This window comes from Salvia splendens, chromosome 14 (assembly GCF_004379255.2).
Source record: "Salvia splendens isolate huo1 chromosome 14, SspV2, whole genome shotgun sequence".
Classification (NCBI taxonomy): Eukaryota; Viridiplantae; Streptophyta; class Magnoliopsida; order Lamiales; family Lamiaceae; genus Salvia; species Salvia splendens.
In genome coordinates, this window is record NC_056045.1 from 3,154,197 (window position 1) to 3,167,934 (window position 13,738).

The 13,738-nt window shown below is 40.3% G+C and overlaps 3 protein-coding genes and 1 non-coding gene across 5 annotated transcripts; 2 read left to right on the forward strand and 2 right to left on the reverse strand.

Annotated features, from left to right (window-relative positions):
* The first annotated feature begins 457 nt into the window (after window positions 1-457).
* On the forward strand, window positions 458-2,691 carry LOC121766178 (pentatricopeptide repeat-containing protein At5g15010, mitochondrial-like). The gene has a single exon (XM_042162532.1). The coding sequence runs from the start codon at window positions 704-706 to the stop codon at window positions 2,420-2,422; it is 1,719 nt and encodes a 572-aa protein (XP_042018466.1). The 5' UTR covers window positions 458-703; the 3' UTR covers window positions 2,423-2,691.
* Window positions 2,692-3,192: 501 nt separating this feature from the next.
* LOC121766180 (16 kDa phloem protein 2-like) lies at window positions 3,193-4,853 on the reverse strand. The gene is made up of 5 exons (XM_042162533.1): window positions 4,705-4,853; window positions 4,056-4,121; window positions 3,686-3,812; window positions 3,488-3,602; window positions 3,193-3,397 (listed from the first exon to the last, which is right to left on the reverse strand). The coding sequence occupies exons 1-5, from the start codon at window positions 4,769-4,771 to the stop codon at window positions 3,332-3,334; spliced, it is 441 nt and encodes a 146-aa protein (XP_042018467.1). The 5' UTR covers window positions 4,772-4,853; the 3' UTR covers window positions 3,193-3,331.
* A 747-nt stretch (window positions 4,854-5,600) lies between these two features.
* Window positions 5,601-5,671, forward strand: TRNAG-GCC. The gene has a single exon. It is a non-coding gene; the product is annotated as a tRNA-Gly (tRNA).
* A 598-nt stretch (window positions 5,672-6,269) lies between these two features.
* LOC121765551 (E3 ubiquitin-protein ligase At4g11680-like) lies at window positions 6,270-9,368 on the reverse strand. 2 transcript variants are annotated; one of them, XM_042161746.1, is made up of 5 exons: window positions 8,663-9,368; window positions 7,844-7,963; window positions 7,631-7,763; window positions 6,895-7,059; window positions 6,270-6,779 (listed from the first exon to the last, which is right to left on the reverse strand). In XM_042161746.1, exons 1-5 carry the CDS (start codon window positions 9,202-9,204, stop codon window positions 6,603-6,605), a joined length of 1,137 nt encoding a protein of 378 aa, XP_042017680.1. In that variant the 5' UTR covers window positions 9,205-9,368; the 3' UTR covers window positions 6,270-6,602. The 2 variants fall into 2 exon arrangements, with proteins under 2 accessions (XP_042017680.1, XP_042017679.1); XM_042161745.1 differs by having other exon boundaries at window positions 7,844-7,975.
* Between the last annotated feature and the right edge of the window lie 4,370 nt (window positions 9,369-13,738).

The window sequence follows — 13,738 nt, forward strand, 5'->3', positions numbered from 1 at the left end:
CATTGGACAATGGTTCAAAATTAAAAGTTGTCAAAATAGAAGCTAATGTGACAATTAAATAAATACGGAGTAGTAGTAAATTGATGTCGTTATAATCAACTTTTCGCAATTGTCGGTCCATTTTGTCTCACTAGATTAAATACTCCTATTTACTATATCGTAAGATAATTGCAAAAAATCAAAATAAATATCATAAAATCAAATATAATAAGACATTTAATACACGATTTAATCAACCTTTTGCAATTATTGTACTACAATTTTGCATTAATAGTTTCGATTTCTATTGATGGGGCAATTATACAAAAAATGTTATTTTAAATCAACGCAGTTATGATTTAAAGGGTACTCTGATTATTTAATATCAAGTTTTTTTTTTTATCTTATCTTGTGTGAGAAATGGGAATGTTATTAAAATAAATAAATAAATACTGATTACATCCCCAATATTCGATACCTTGAATACTTGAGTTTCATGAACACTTCGCTTGTCACTCAGTCATTTTGTCGAACAGTTGTGAACAACTGTAGTTACTGAACATTGCGCTTCAGTTCAGTTTCACGAAATGCGAGAGAGGAGAGATATCGGCGGAGTATTCAACACAGCCGTCCTCTTATCTGCGTCGTGAATGCTGATACCTCCAAAATTCACAAGTTTACTCAAGCGGCTTTTCCACAGATTAATTGCCGATTGATTTCAAGTATGAGATCAAGTCTTCGTCAGATACCTACTCTGCTCCTTGCACTCCGCGGTAATCTCCAATTGAATCGGATATCTCCGTATATCAAACCAGACCGCCCTCTGCACTTTCTCTCTCGACACCCCATCGTCACCAACCCCTCAATTTCCGCGTCTTTCACTTCCTCAATCCACAATCACGGCGACTTCCGCAGCGGGTCGGAGCATGAATCCGGAACCGACACCGATGGTGATGAAACGGAAAGCATTCCAATCCATCCTGGCTCCTCGCGCGATTTCGATTCCATTGTGGACATTCTACGAACACCTGGTGCGCAGGAAAGGAGCACAAAGCTGGAGCAATGCGGATTGAGTGTGTCGCCGGAGTTCGTCGCAAACGTCCTCTCCCGCGTGCGGAACGATTGGGAGGCGGCGTTCACCTTCTTCCTGTGGGCAGGGAAGCAGCCAGGCTACTCGCATTCGCGGCTCGAGTACCACTCAATGATCTCCATCCTCGGCAAGTTCAGGAAGTTCGACACCGCGTGGTCTCTGATCGAGGAAATGAGAGCCGCGTCCCTCGTCACGAAAATGACGATTCTGATCATGATCAGGAGGCACGCGGCCGTGCACGACGTCGCGAAGGCGATAAGCGCCTTCTACGGCCTCAGGCGATTCAATCTTGAGATAGGAGTCGACGAATTCCAAGGCCTGCTCTCAGCTCTATGCAGGTACAAGAATGTCAAAGATGCAGAGGATCTCCTGTTCTGCAACAAAGCCGCGTACCCGCTCAACACGAAGAGCTTCAACATCATCCTCAACGGCTGGTGCAATGTGATCGGCAGCCTTCGCGAGGGGAGGAGGATTTGGATGGAGATGGAGAAGAGAGGGGTTCGACACGATGTCTACTCGTACTCAAGCATCATGTCTTGCTATTCCAAGATGGGGAATCTCAATGCAGTGATGAGGCATTACGAAAAGATGAAGTCTTTAGGCATCAAACCGGATAGGAAGGCCTACAACTCAATGATCCATGCTCTGGCGAAGGGGAGGTTCGTGAACGAAGCTCGTACCCTCATGGAGACTATGAACGAGGAGGGAATTGCACCAGACACCGTCACTTACAACTCGCTGATCATGCCTCTTTGCAAGTCGCATCTCTTGAATGAGGCAAACCAGGCCTTCGAGGAGATGATGGAGAGAGGCGTGGTGCCCACTGTCCGGACCTACCACGCCTTCTTCCGCGCTATAAAGACAACGGAGCAAGTGTTTGAACTTCTGGAGAGAATGCACACGACCGGGTGCCATCCGAGCCATGATACGTACATCATGTTGATCAGGAAGTTCTGCCGGTGGCGCCAGATTGATGACGTGTTCAAGGTGTGGGGAGAGATGGGGAGGAATGGGCTCGACCCGGATAGGAGCTCGTACATTGTGCTGATACACGGCCTTTTCTTGAATGGGAGAGTGGATGTGGCTCATAAATACTATGTGGAGATGAAGGAGAAGGATCTGTTGCCGGAGCCGAAAGTGGATGCTATGATTCAAGAGTGGCTGGCGAGTAAGAATGATGCTAATGTTGAAGGCAATGTGATTGGATCAAGAGAGAATGGTTTAAACTCTAGTAAAGTAGGGGAAAAGGAGAGGTTCAAATCGAAGAACAAGTTAAGGGATGTTGAATTCCGGCGGCGGCCGGAAATGAGGGGTGTTACTAGGGAAAGGGGCTTTTCGTTTTGGGAGGATTGATGGCATATATGTTTGGGGTTTGCAAGTGTCTTAACTATGAGGATTTTCCCAGGTATGATCTTTTCTTGTGACACATTTCCAATGATTGTGTAACTTATTTCATGTATCTACATGGGTTAGTCAGTTCTTGACTTGTTTAGATTGGTGTTTTAGTTTGAGATATAAGTCTTTTGGTTGTTGCAAAAAAAGTACTTATGTTATAAAGTTGGAAGATAAAAATTTTATTTGATCTAAGGTGGTGAAGAAGAAATACAATTGTTCAAAGTAAATTTGGCACTGCCTTACTCAAGTTTTTGAGTTCATCTTAAGTTCATATTCAATCTGAAGATCTAGGTCGGGTCACTTTCAGTTTGATAGATCATGGAGTATAAGATTGACTCGGTATTAATTTCGTGGCAATGTCACGTAGGATCAGACCTCGCTTCTGAATATTGAATTCATATTTCTCTTCGGACAAAGTTAATCTTTAGAAACCGAACACCCTTCTTCATAAAGAGCTTTAGTCTGGATTGTTTTTAAACATATAGGTATTTAATTTTTCATGATGGATAAGATATTGTGATATCTTTGAATTATATGAATCTAGTAATTATATGAATCAAGCAAAATTAGCTCGAACGATAGATTTTATAAGGACCTTTAATAAGATGGTCAAAGTTCTAATTCATCATCCTGTATACAGTGTATACTGTATAGTGAATGACAAATGAAGGAATGAATATGGCAGCAGTCAGTACAACAAACACTTTAATTGAATTGTTGGATGAAACTTAAAGAGCATAAAATCAGATCCATATATAAGAACACTATGACATAGTGCTGATATTCATCAAATGTAGGTTCCTTAAAATAATCAAAACAAAACAGCAAGTAGTTGCTATGAAATGACTCTTAATGCCAACATCTCTCTCACTCCACACATGATTGTTTCCATCCTCCAAGGCTCTCCTCTTCAACCTCGTCGCCTCTGCTCCTCTGCAACAGCAAAAACTTCATCGTTTAAGGAGCAAACACACGATGTCATATACATAAACCAAGTACTACGATTGATAAGATGTCTCATACCTGGGGAGTGAAAGTGAGGGCGACTCTAACCTCTCCATGGTACTCCTCATCTTTGACAACATGGTACGCCATGGGAGGAAGGCTATTTTCAACAAACAATGGCTGGAGAGGAATTCTACACTCAAGAAAAAAAAATTCAAGAATCAGATAGACAATAGCTTTGATCATATACATCAACCATGAACGAGAATTACTCACGTTGCTTCTCCAATAAAGTCGTCTGCTGTAAACGTGTCTTTGTCCATTAGTTTGATCTTCAGCTCGGGCACATCGCTGGATATGGAGAAGAGGAAGCTCTCATTCCACTCGGAGCAAGATCCATCAACTGGATATGACAATGTGGAGCAATGTTATAGTTAGTTATAAAGTAGCCATTCATATAAAAAGTTCATATAGTTATAACTGCGCGTCTGCACTGAACACTACACTCAACAAATATCGCAAATTACTTATACTTTACAGATAGAAGTAAGACTCTTATAGCTCTCAATTCTCATAATAAGAAGTTTTCATTCAAACCACATGTATGCAACTATGCAAGAATCGCGAGATGGAGAAGAAAATGCACCTGCCCCCATGCCGCTTGTCTTCTCCTGTGTCCGGTAAGTGAGAACCGCATAGGGATCCGACCCAGCTGCCAAATCAAAGATCATGACAAAGCAATACTTGAATCCCTCCATTTCAATGGGATATGAATCAAGCAAAACTAACTCAAATTACAGATTTTAGTAAGCACATTATGATATCCCAAGGTTCTAATCCATCTTAGTATACAATACATCAAAATTAATCCTCAAAAGTAAATTCTTCCTTATATAACAGCTACCATTAGATCATTTTGATTCAGGGTTTATACAAGCGTTATCCATGGATCATGAGCTAATCGATCATCTGTTTGAGTCCGCCATGATCTAATCATGATTAAAAATATCAAATCAACAATTTTAAACAGCATTTAAACAGATCAAACCGCGTAAAATTCATACGAATCAATGGATCGGTGACTAAGTCAACTAAGAGTCGTGAATCTCATAACAACTGAAACATCGGAACCATGAATCGTGGTGGATCTATGCATATGTAAGAAATTCAATAATTTTACTAAAATTGGAAGAAAAAAAAATAGCATTTCCGCCCCCACGAATTTCAATCCGATGTGATCGAGACCATAAATGATTATACACGCGAAATGAGAGAGTTATGGTGAAGAAACATACATAAAAAGTCAGAGTCATCGAGACCTTTGGCGCTAACAAGAAGAACTTCAAGGGTTCCTTTCGTCATCTTCGGATCAAAATCCAACTCAGGAACAGAGCAAAATTTAGAATCTCAGTCTCTTTCTCTCTACCTTAATGTTATTGCTGATTTTGTAATGAAGTCATAGAGTTGCGGGACCCACCTCATGATCTCGTATTATAAAATTTTGAATAATAATTTACTAATTTTCAATTTTTTTGAGTGTATAAATCAAGATGACGCGAATGGTCAAAAATTAAAAATAATGTGACAATTTTTTTTATTAAAAGTTTAAAACTATATCTGTTTGATTAACACATTAAATTTAAAATGAAAAATAATAATAATTTCTAATCTACGATACGTATAACTAATTCTCCTGTCAAGTCTTGCGCTTAGTTATATTTCGTCCAATTGGATGAGTTCTACTCAACTCCACACCAATTCTCGCACGCGTCATTGCTCAGACACTAGGTCGGCCTCTCCACTTGTGGTGAATTGATTGGATTAAAGGTACTCCAACAAACTTGACTAGTACTCCAACAAACTTGACAAGCACTCCGAGCTCATCAACCACCCTCACCTACGAATCCAACACATGATGAAGCACAAACGGGTAAAACTATCATACTATGATTTGTTATTTCCATCAAGCATATAACCTTCCAATTTCATCTAACAAAGACTTTCTTTGTCTCTCAAATTCACAATTTCATATCTTTATCCAAAGAACTTAACAACTTATATACTCTTTTTTTTTATTTCCAAACAACTTAACAATTTCCTAATTAAGCTATGAATAATTGACTGAGAACGATTAGCTTAATTAATCAATGAATACCATCAAATAATATTCACAAAAGAAGAAACACAAGAAGCACCAGTGGTCTAGTGGTAGAATAGTACCCTGCCACGGTACAGACCCGGGTTCGATTCCCGGCTGGTGCATATGTTTTTTTTACTGATTTTTCAACTGTTATTTTTCCGATTGAGGACCAAAATCGATGGTTAGAGCATCTCCAATAGAGATAGTCCAGCCATAGCATAGCCACAAACTCCACATGCCACATCATCAGCACTAAAAACTCCTTCTACCACATCATCATGACAAGCAACTGGACAAGCAATAGGTCAGCCATAGCCTAGCCACAATAAACAAAATTATAAAAAATAAATAATTAACAATCACACAAAATACGGAATTAAATTTACGACACAGATACGAGAAAATTCAATAATAAAAAAAATAAAAAATCGGATGGCCGATCGGGAGCCTGCAATGGCGGCCAGCCGATCGGCGAGGGCATCGGCCAACGCCCGGGAATCGGCGTTCGCTCGCCATTTTTCTCGCCGATTTGGCACTCGCCTACTGCAATGGTTCGACGAGCGGACCGGCCAGCGCCGGGAATCGACTAGCTGCCATTGGAGATTCTCTTACGCTTCCAAAAACAGTTTGGATTTAAGCATACATACATCCCCACTAAAGTTCTTATTTATTTATTTATTTATTCCTCACGGAAATTGGGAAATCAGGACGAGTAGAATATGGAGTAAAAAAGATTTACATAAAAATCGAGGAATGAGGTGGGCATAAATACACTGCTGTTCCTTCTCTTACAACACTCTTGAGAAACTTAAAAAAGCTAGCTCTTCTAGTACCTCACATTTATAAGGTTTGGGATTGAAACATTACTCTACTATTGAACACCATATCCACTCACTATATTCAACAACAAAGGGCTATATATATGTATAGTCGATATATCACATAAATGGGCATCTGCCGCCTTGCTTTCGCACGAGGGTTGGGGCAGGGGCGAGCCCAACCAGCCAGCATCTGGGATGCATTGGAATAATAATGCCCAGATTGATGGAGTTATCATGCTTCTTCACTACCACTCAAGTTGCCATTTTTTAGTATGTTGAGCTTGCAGAGAGGGCAGGTCGCGTTCATGTACAGCCACTTGTCTATACAAGCCACGTGAAAATGGTGGGCGCATGGGAGCTCCCGCAGTTCACTTCCATCATCGTAATCACAGAGGCAAATGCAGCATTCCTGAGTATAAAAAGCCAAATCTCAATCGCACCTATATATATATGCATGAATTACTGAGCTAAATACTAGTGTAAAGACACATCACGCCACACGATTTGGATTGCAAAAGACATACAGCATCCTCCAGAGGAAGGACATGATCAATGGGTGAGTCAGTGTCCCATTCCGTCATTATTCCACCAAATGATCCTTGAATTTCACCACTTCGCTTCTCCAAATCACCAATTCTCCGAAATTTGTATTTAGGAAGTCTCTCAATGTCATCCTTAGTAGCTCCTTCCTGTAATTCAAACATGAAAAACACACATTTTATGGTATTAATTGACATCACTGAGTCCAGTCCCACACAATTCTCTGTTGGTTTAAATACAAGTCCAACCATCACAAAGCAGAAGCAGAACATTTTACACTTACATCACAATTAGCAGCGGTATCAACAGTATCAAAAAGTACATGACACGTCTTTGTGTCAGATTTTACACAAGGATTCAAGTAAAAGTACGTTTGATTCTAATAGAATAGCAGTTATAATGGTTCCCTTATTGGTCAGTTTAGAACTAACAAGCACCAAAAGTCATTGGATATCAATATAACACTTAATATATTTAACTAATAACGCCCTAGATTAGAACTGCTTGCAATTGCTAGCCATTTAGATACACAGATAGCATTAGCTGATACTGCACCTCGTAAGAGTGGGTAAATTATCCCTCCCAACTTATTAAGAATGCTTTGGCGTTGGTAACACCAAAAAATATCATACAGCATATTGACAGGTCACTCAAGTTAATATGTGAAGTTTATTCAGTTTGTTAAACTCAACAAGAAAGAGCGAAATCAATTTAACTTACCTGATCGGCAACAGCGTATAGGATTGCAATGATACAAGGTAGACAGCAGCAAACAGCAAGTCCAACAACACACGCTACAGCAACGCAAACGACAACAAAAAACACATCGAATGCTAAAAATGTTATGCACAGCCTGCAAGGATAAAGGTTGAGGATTCATAAACACACGGGACAAGCATAAATAGCTTCAGTACAAAGAGTAGTCGGACAAACCAGTAAAGCTGAGGCGCTTCACTAGGCAGACTTTGGCCACCGGCAGAAACCCAGTAGAAACCAATTAACCACCAAATAAATGAGAACATAGTATTTGCAGACTCCAGATGTTTAGCAACGCTGTCAAGGAAACTATCAGCAAGTTAACATTGTAATAATAAATATCATGTAGTTAGGATAGTAAGGAGTATAAAAGGTCAATGGAAAGCTTCTTGGATCATGCTCCGTGGCAAACTCAGGGAAATGCAGGGCTCAAATATGATATTTACAGTCAGAAAAAAGTGAAGTGCATCAACTGTTAGAACCAGCAAATAAAACAATGAATAAATACTTGGTATTCTGTCACTGTGATTCAAATTAATTCTCAACTTTAAACAAGTGAATGTAATGAATATACTGTGGCCGTGGAATCAAATCAATTCTCTTCTCTGCTAAATTTCTCTCAACTAATTCAAGCAAAGCAGGAGTCACAATTATTCTGCACAAAGTCCATCAAGCATCAATAGTTCCTAACTAAAAATCCTCTGTCAAAATTGCAAATGACCTAATTCACAAATCTTCCAAACCCCCAAACTCGAAAAGGTATAAATTTTTCTAGGAACCAGCATTACAAAATCACAAATTAAGCTCTTGGTAATTTGTCTGCACATTCTTTTAAAGATCTTAACTCATGTGAAAATAAGAACATTGCCCCCTAAAATTAAGCTCTTAACTCAGGTGAAAATGAGAACATTGCCCCTTAAAAAGCGCAAAAATTGTGATAACTAATTGCACTAAAGAAATTAGAAACCCTCAAAACATCGATAGCATAAACTGTACCTAGCTTCATCATCACTTTGCCGATGATCGGAAAAATAACCACCAGATTCCACGTCATCACTTCCGGAGCTGGAATTCGAGTAATTCCGAGTGTGCCCTAATTGAGCTCCGTCGCCCCCTTCCAAATTCTGCCCCGAATACCTCTTCTTATACTCCCAGCAAACACACACCGCGTGAAGAAGGCACTGCAGCGCGTAACCCACAGTCCAGAGCCTCAACGGCATCGAAGGCGTCTCGTTCCGGCTCACAATCAGCACCGAAATTGAGACGACCACGAAGGAGATGTTCCAAATGAGGTCTAAAATCACTATCGGCTTCGAGTAAGCCCAATCGCTCTGCCGCTCCTCGATTTGATCGGCGGCTGCTTCTCGGACGCGGACGGAGGGCTCGCGCATGGCGCGGCTCCGGCTGCTGGCGCGACGGAGGAAGTTAGCGGCGCCGCGGAGGCTGGGCGGGCGGCGGTGGGAGCGGAAGATCTGGTCGGAGAGTAGAGGCGTCGTATCGACGGCGGCGGGGGACGGAGAGTCCGCGCGGAACGACATCGTATTGTTGGCCGGAGAGGGCGGGAGAGGTGTGTTACGGTGCTGCGCTGTTTCCTGATAGGATTTGGTTTTGTCTGAACGTTGTAATGAAGGTGGGTTGATCGGACGGTCAGAGATCAAGGTCAGATCCGGGTTTGTGTATGAGTGTTTGTATGAGAGATTTTTTAATAGAATGAAATAAATAAGATTAAGACATATTTTTGTTTTTGGTAATTTATTTGTTTCAATTAAATACTCCTTAAACTCTCTTTCACTTACTATTTAATACTTTCACTCATTCCTTTTCTTTTCATTAAATTTTAAATTGTTGTAATTTTGTGATTTTGTGATTTCTAGACATGAGAATCGACTAATAAACAAACGATGGAGATTGAGGCCTATAAGTCATGCTTAGAAATCACATGATGGTGTTGCATGATTCTCCTTCTGTCACCGTTGATTACGTTTACGTTATAGGTGGAGCCTTAGTCATTCAGTGTCTATGGATATCCCACATATCCGTTAGTTTACAATTGTTCATAAAATAGGGAAAACACGTAATTCAGTAGCTCGTCATCTACCGATTTTGTACTTCAAAGTAGGAATCACCTAACAATTTACGGAGCCGTTAGTATTTGGCAAATTCCAAATCGAAACTGGGCGATTTACATATAGCTCATGTTTTGTTAAGGGAAAAAAAGACAATTATTATGTTATCGTGACCCAAATAAAAATAATTAATAATCAATGTGATTAATAGAACAACACATAATCATTTACAGCAAATCAATAGGGGACTACTATAAGAGCATCCGCAGCGGTGAGTGGACACCTGTCCGTCCATCCGTGCCAGCGGCGCGGCATCGTCTGCTCGCCGCTGCGCTCTTGCCACTGGCGTGGCGCTGCTCGATGCATCGAGCACGTCTGTGCCAGCGAGCAGCTGACGTGGCGCGTTCTGATTGGCCAACGGCATTTCCGTTGGAAATTTATTTATTTTTAAATAATCGAAAATAATACCAAAATAAAAAAAAATCAGATTCCCAAAAATATGGCTGTTTTCCGTTTTTCTGGAATTTTTTTGATTTTTTATATTTTTTTATTCTCAAAATCATCTATAAATACACACATTTATCATCCATTTTTCACATCAAATCATCTCTCATTCATATTTTTTCATACAACTTATCTACATCTTCCTCTCTCACTCAAACCCTCTCAAATGGATTTCACCAATCTCATTGCGGAAGCGGAGCGCGAAGAACAAGAATACTATTAACAATATTGTGCCGCCTATGAAGCCTATGTCAACGCGAATACCCCCGCCCCTCATCCTCGACCAACTAGATCAACTCGCCGCTACATCCATCGTGACCGGGAGGGAGCCAACGAAAGGCTCGTTGCCGACTATTTTTCCGACCAGCTGCGGTTTTCGGAAGATTACTTTCGGCGCCGTTTTCGCATGTCAAAACGCTTGTTTATGCATATTGTCAACACATTATCCGCCCGTGTTGAATACTTTCAAACAAGTATAGACGCAACCGGACAGCAAAGTCTCTCGGCGTTGCAGAAGTGTACGTGTGTCATCCGACAACTTGCTACTGGGAAAACGGCTGACCTCTTCAACGAGTATTTGCATGTCGGTGAGTCAACTGGAATCCTTTGCCTTAAAAACTTTTGCGACGGCGTTCGTTCAGCTTTCGGTGAGGAATTCCTTCGGGCACCCACTACCGATGATTGCCAACGGTTGCTTCATCTTCACGAAACACTCCATGGTTTTCCCGGTATGCTTGGCAGCATTGACTGCATGCATTGGAGGTGGAAGAATTGCCCGACTGCTTGGAGGGGGCAACACTTAAGCGGCCACAAAGGCGGCAGCCCAACACTTATCCTTGAAGTGGTCGCCGACTACCGCCTATGGATTTGACATGCATATTTTGGTATTGCCGAATCCAACAACGACTTGTACGTGTTCTATTCTTCACCACTCTTCAATGATGTTTTGAATGGTGTAGCACCGGCGATCGACTTCACCGTCAACGGAAATGCATACCACATGGGTTACTATCTCGCCGATGGTATCTACCCAAGGTGGTCGACTTTCGTGAAGACGCTCAGCAACCCGCAAGACCTAAGACGGGTTCTTTTTGCGCAGCGTCAAGAGTCCGCTCGGAAAGACGTCGAAAGATTTTTTGGGGTCCTTCAAGCCTGATTCAACATTGTGAAGGCCTCGTCTCGGTTGTGGTACGTGAAAAATATCGCCGACATCATGTACACGTGTATTATCTTGCACAACATGATTATAGTTGACGAAGGACCGATGTCGGCTAGCTTTTACGAGGTCTCCCCCACGCCGAGGTGTGCATACGACGGTGGGCGAGATGATCAACAAGGAACGCAATTCGCGATACCCGAGCTCACATTGAGCTACAAGAAGACCTAATCAAACACATTTGGGCGAAATTCGGCCACGAGTAGTGGGTTTTTAAAATTTTATGAATTGAATTATGTACTTTTTAATTTTTAGGATTTTAATTATGTACTTTTTAATTTTTAGAATTTTAATTATGTAATTTTTAATTTTTTGTAATTTGTAATAGTATTCTGGATATTTTTAATGCATTTTAATTTTGTGGAAATGTTTTTATTTAAATTGAATAATAGAATGGTGAGATCTTTGAGCTTGTCCTTGCGGAAGAGAACGGATGTGGGTGTGCTCTTGTCTAAGAGTAGGGAGTAAAAGTGGGTCAGGGTCCACATCCATGCTCGTTGGCAAGAGCACGGGTGGGGATGCTCTAATAATTTATATGTGACGAATATCAAGGCATGCATGATTCATACCATTTGTTTCTCTATTATGAATCTCAAGATGGAATTACATGATTGGAAGAACACCAAACTAGGAAAAGCTAATCCGGTATATCTCAGCCGTCCATTTACAATTTGAGCGCCAACTCATGCCTGTATAACAAAAATTATTTATTCAAATAAACATCACAGTCATTGTATAATTTTTGGCACGCTAAGAGCATCCACAATGGTCTAGGACCTCTCAAAGCCCTCACATAGTCTTCCCACTGCCACATCATCCAGCACTGAAATCATCTTGTCACATCATCTGGACATGCAACTGGACATCAAATAGCCCTCACATAGCCTATCCACATCACTAATAACAATTATATAAATTTAATTTACAATTGTAGCAACATACGGAATTTAATTTACGAGATAAATACAGGAAAATTGAATAATACTATTAAAATTTCAAAAAGTACAATAATTTAAAAAAATACATTTAAAAAAACTACATAAATTTAAAGAAAAACTAATGTCTTCCAATCCTCCGCGCCCTCAACTCTTCAATTAAATCCTTTTGGAGTCGAATATGAGCCTCCGTCTGACGCATGTCGGCATGTACTTGGAGGAGGGCTTCTTCATCGTGAGGTACCCCACCTCGTACGTTGGCGGCGGCGACGCCGTGGCTTGGACTCTGCATCCATCCATCAACCTCACGACTCGTATAGGCATCTAGCTCTTCGTTCAGCATACGCTCGTACTCATCAGCATCCCCATCACTACCATCACCACTACCACCGGCATTACTCATTTCTTAAATTGATCTTGTACAGAAAGAAAGATAGAGAGAGTACTTGTTAAAACAAGTGGTGCGAATGAAAATGACGTCCAAAGCGGGTATATATAGTGTTTTCGAAAGAAAAAAAAAAATAAATTCTGACGCCGATCTGGGGCCTACAATGGCGCCGTGAGGATCGGCGTTAGAACCGGCGTCACCACACGAATCGGCATGGGTACACCGAAATTGACGCCGATTTCGCCGACGCCGGTCGCAATGGTTCTGCGTCAGAACCGGCGTCGGCGAAAAATCGGTGTCGCGGTTTTGACGCCTCCATTGCTGATGCTCTAAGATCCCAATACTTGGACTATCGTGGATTAAAATAATCCCATCTACATTATTTATGTATTTCCATAGGTTTCTAATAGCTCTGACAGGATTCAAGATTAGTACTATTTAGTATATAATGATTTTGTTTAGTTGCTTTAAAAATTCAATTGCAATAATAGTAAAACTGTTTGATTGGAATAATAGTAATAGTTTCTATACATATGAACACATATTAGAATGTTCAAATACCTTTTATATTTTGTTTCTGATTTTTCAATTCTCTAAAGTGGCACTAAATTTTGATATGCTCATATATAATAAAACTTACTATTTTCGTACATCAAAAAAGTTATTGAACAATTTCTTTGTTGAGGTAATTAATCTTTTGTTTATTACTAATATGATGAGTTGGGAGATTATAATTATGATGATTGATCTGCCACTAATGAGTAATGATTCAATCTACCTTTATCAATCTGTCCTTTTTATTTATATAGTTTTTCAGAGAAATGATATGTTCCATACCTTATGTGAGCACCACTCGCGTTTAATGCATTTTTAACATTGTTCGTTTCGATTTGTATATTTAGTTTGATTCTAATATTTTAAAAAATGTTACTGGAATTTTTAATTTCACAAAATCCATATAAA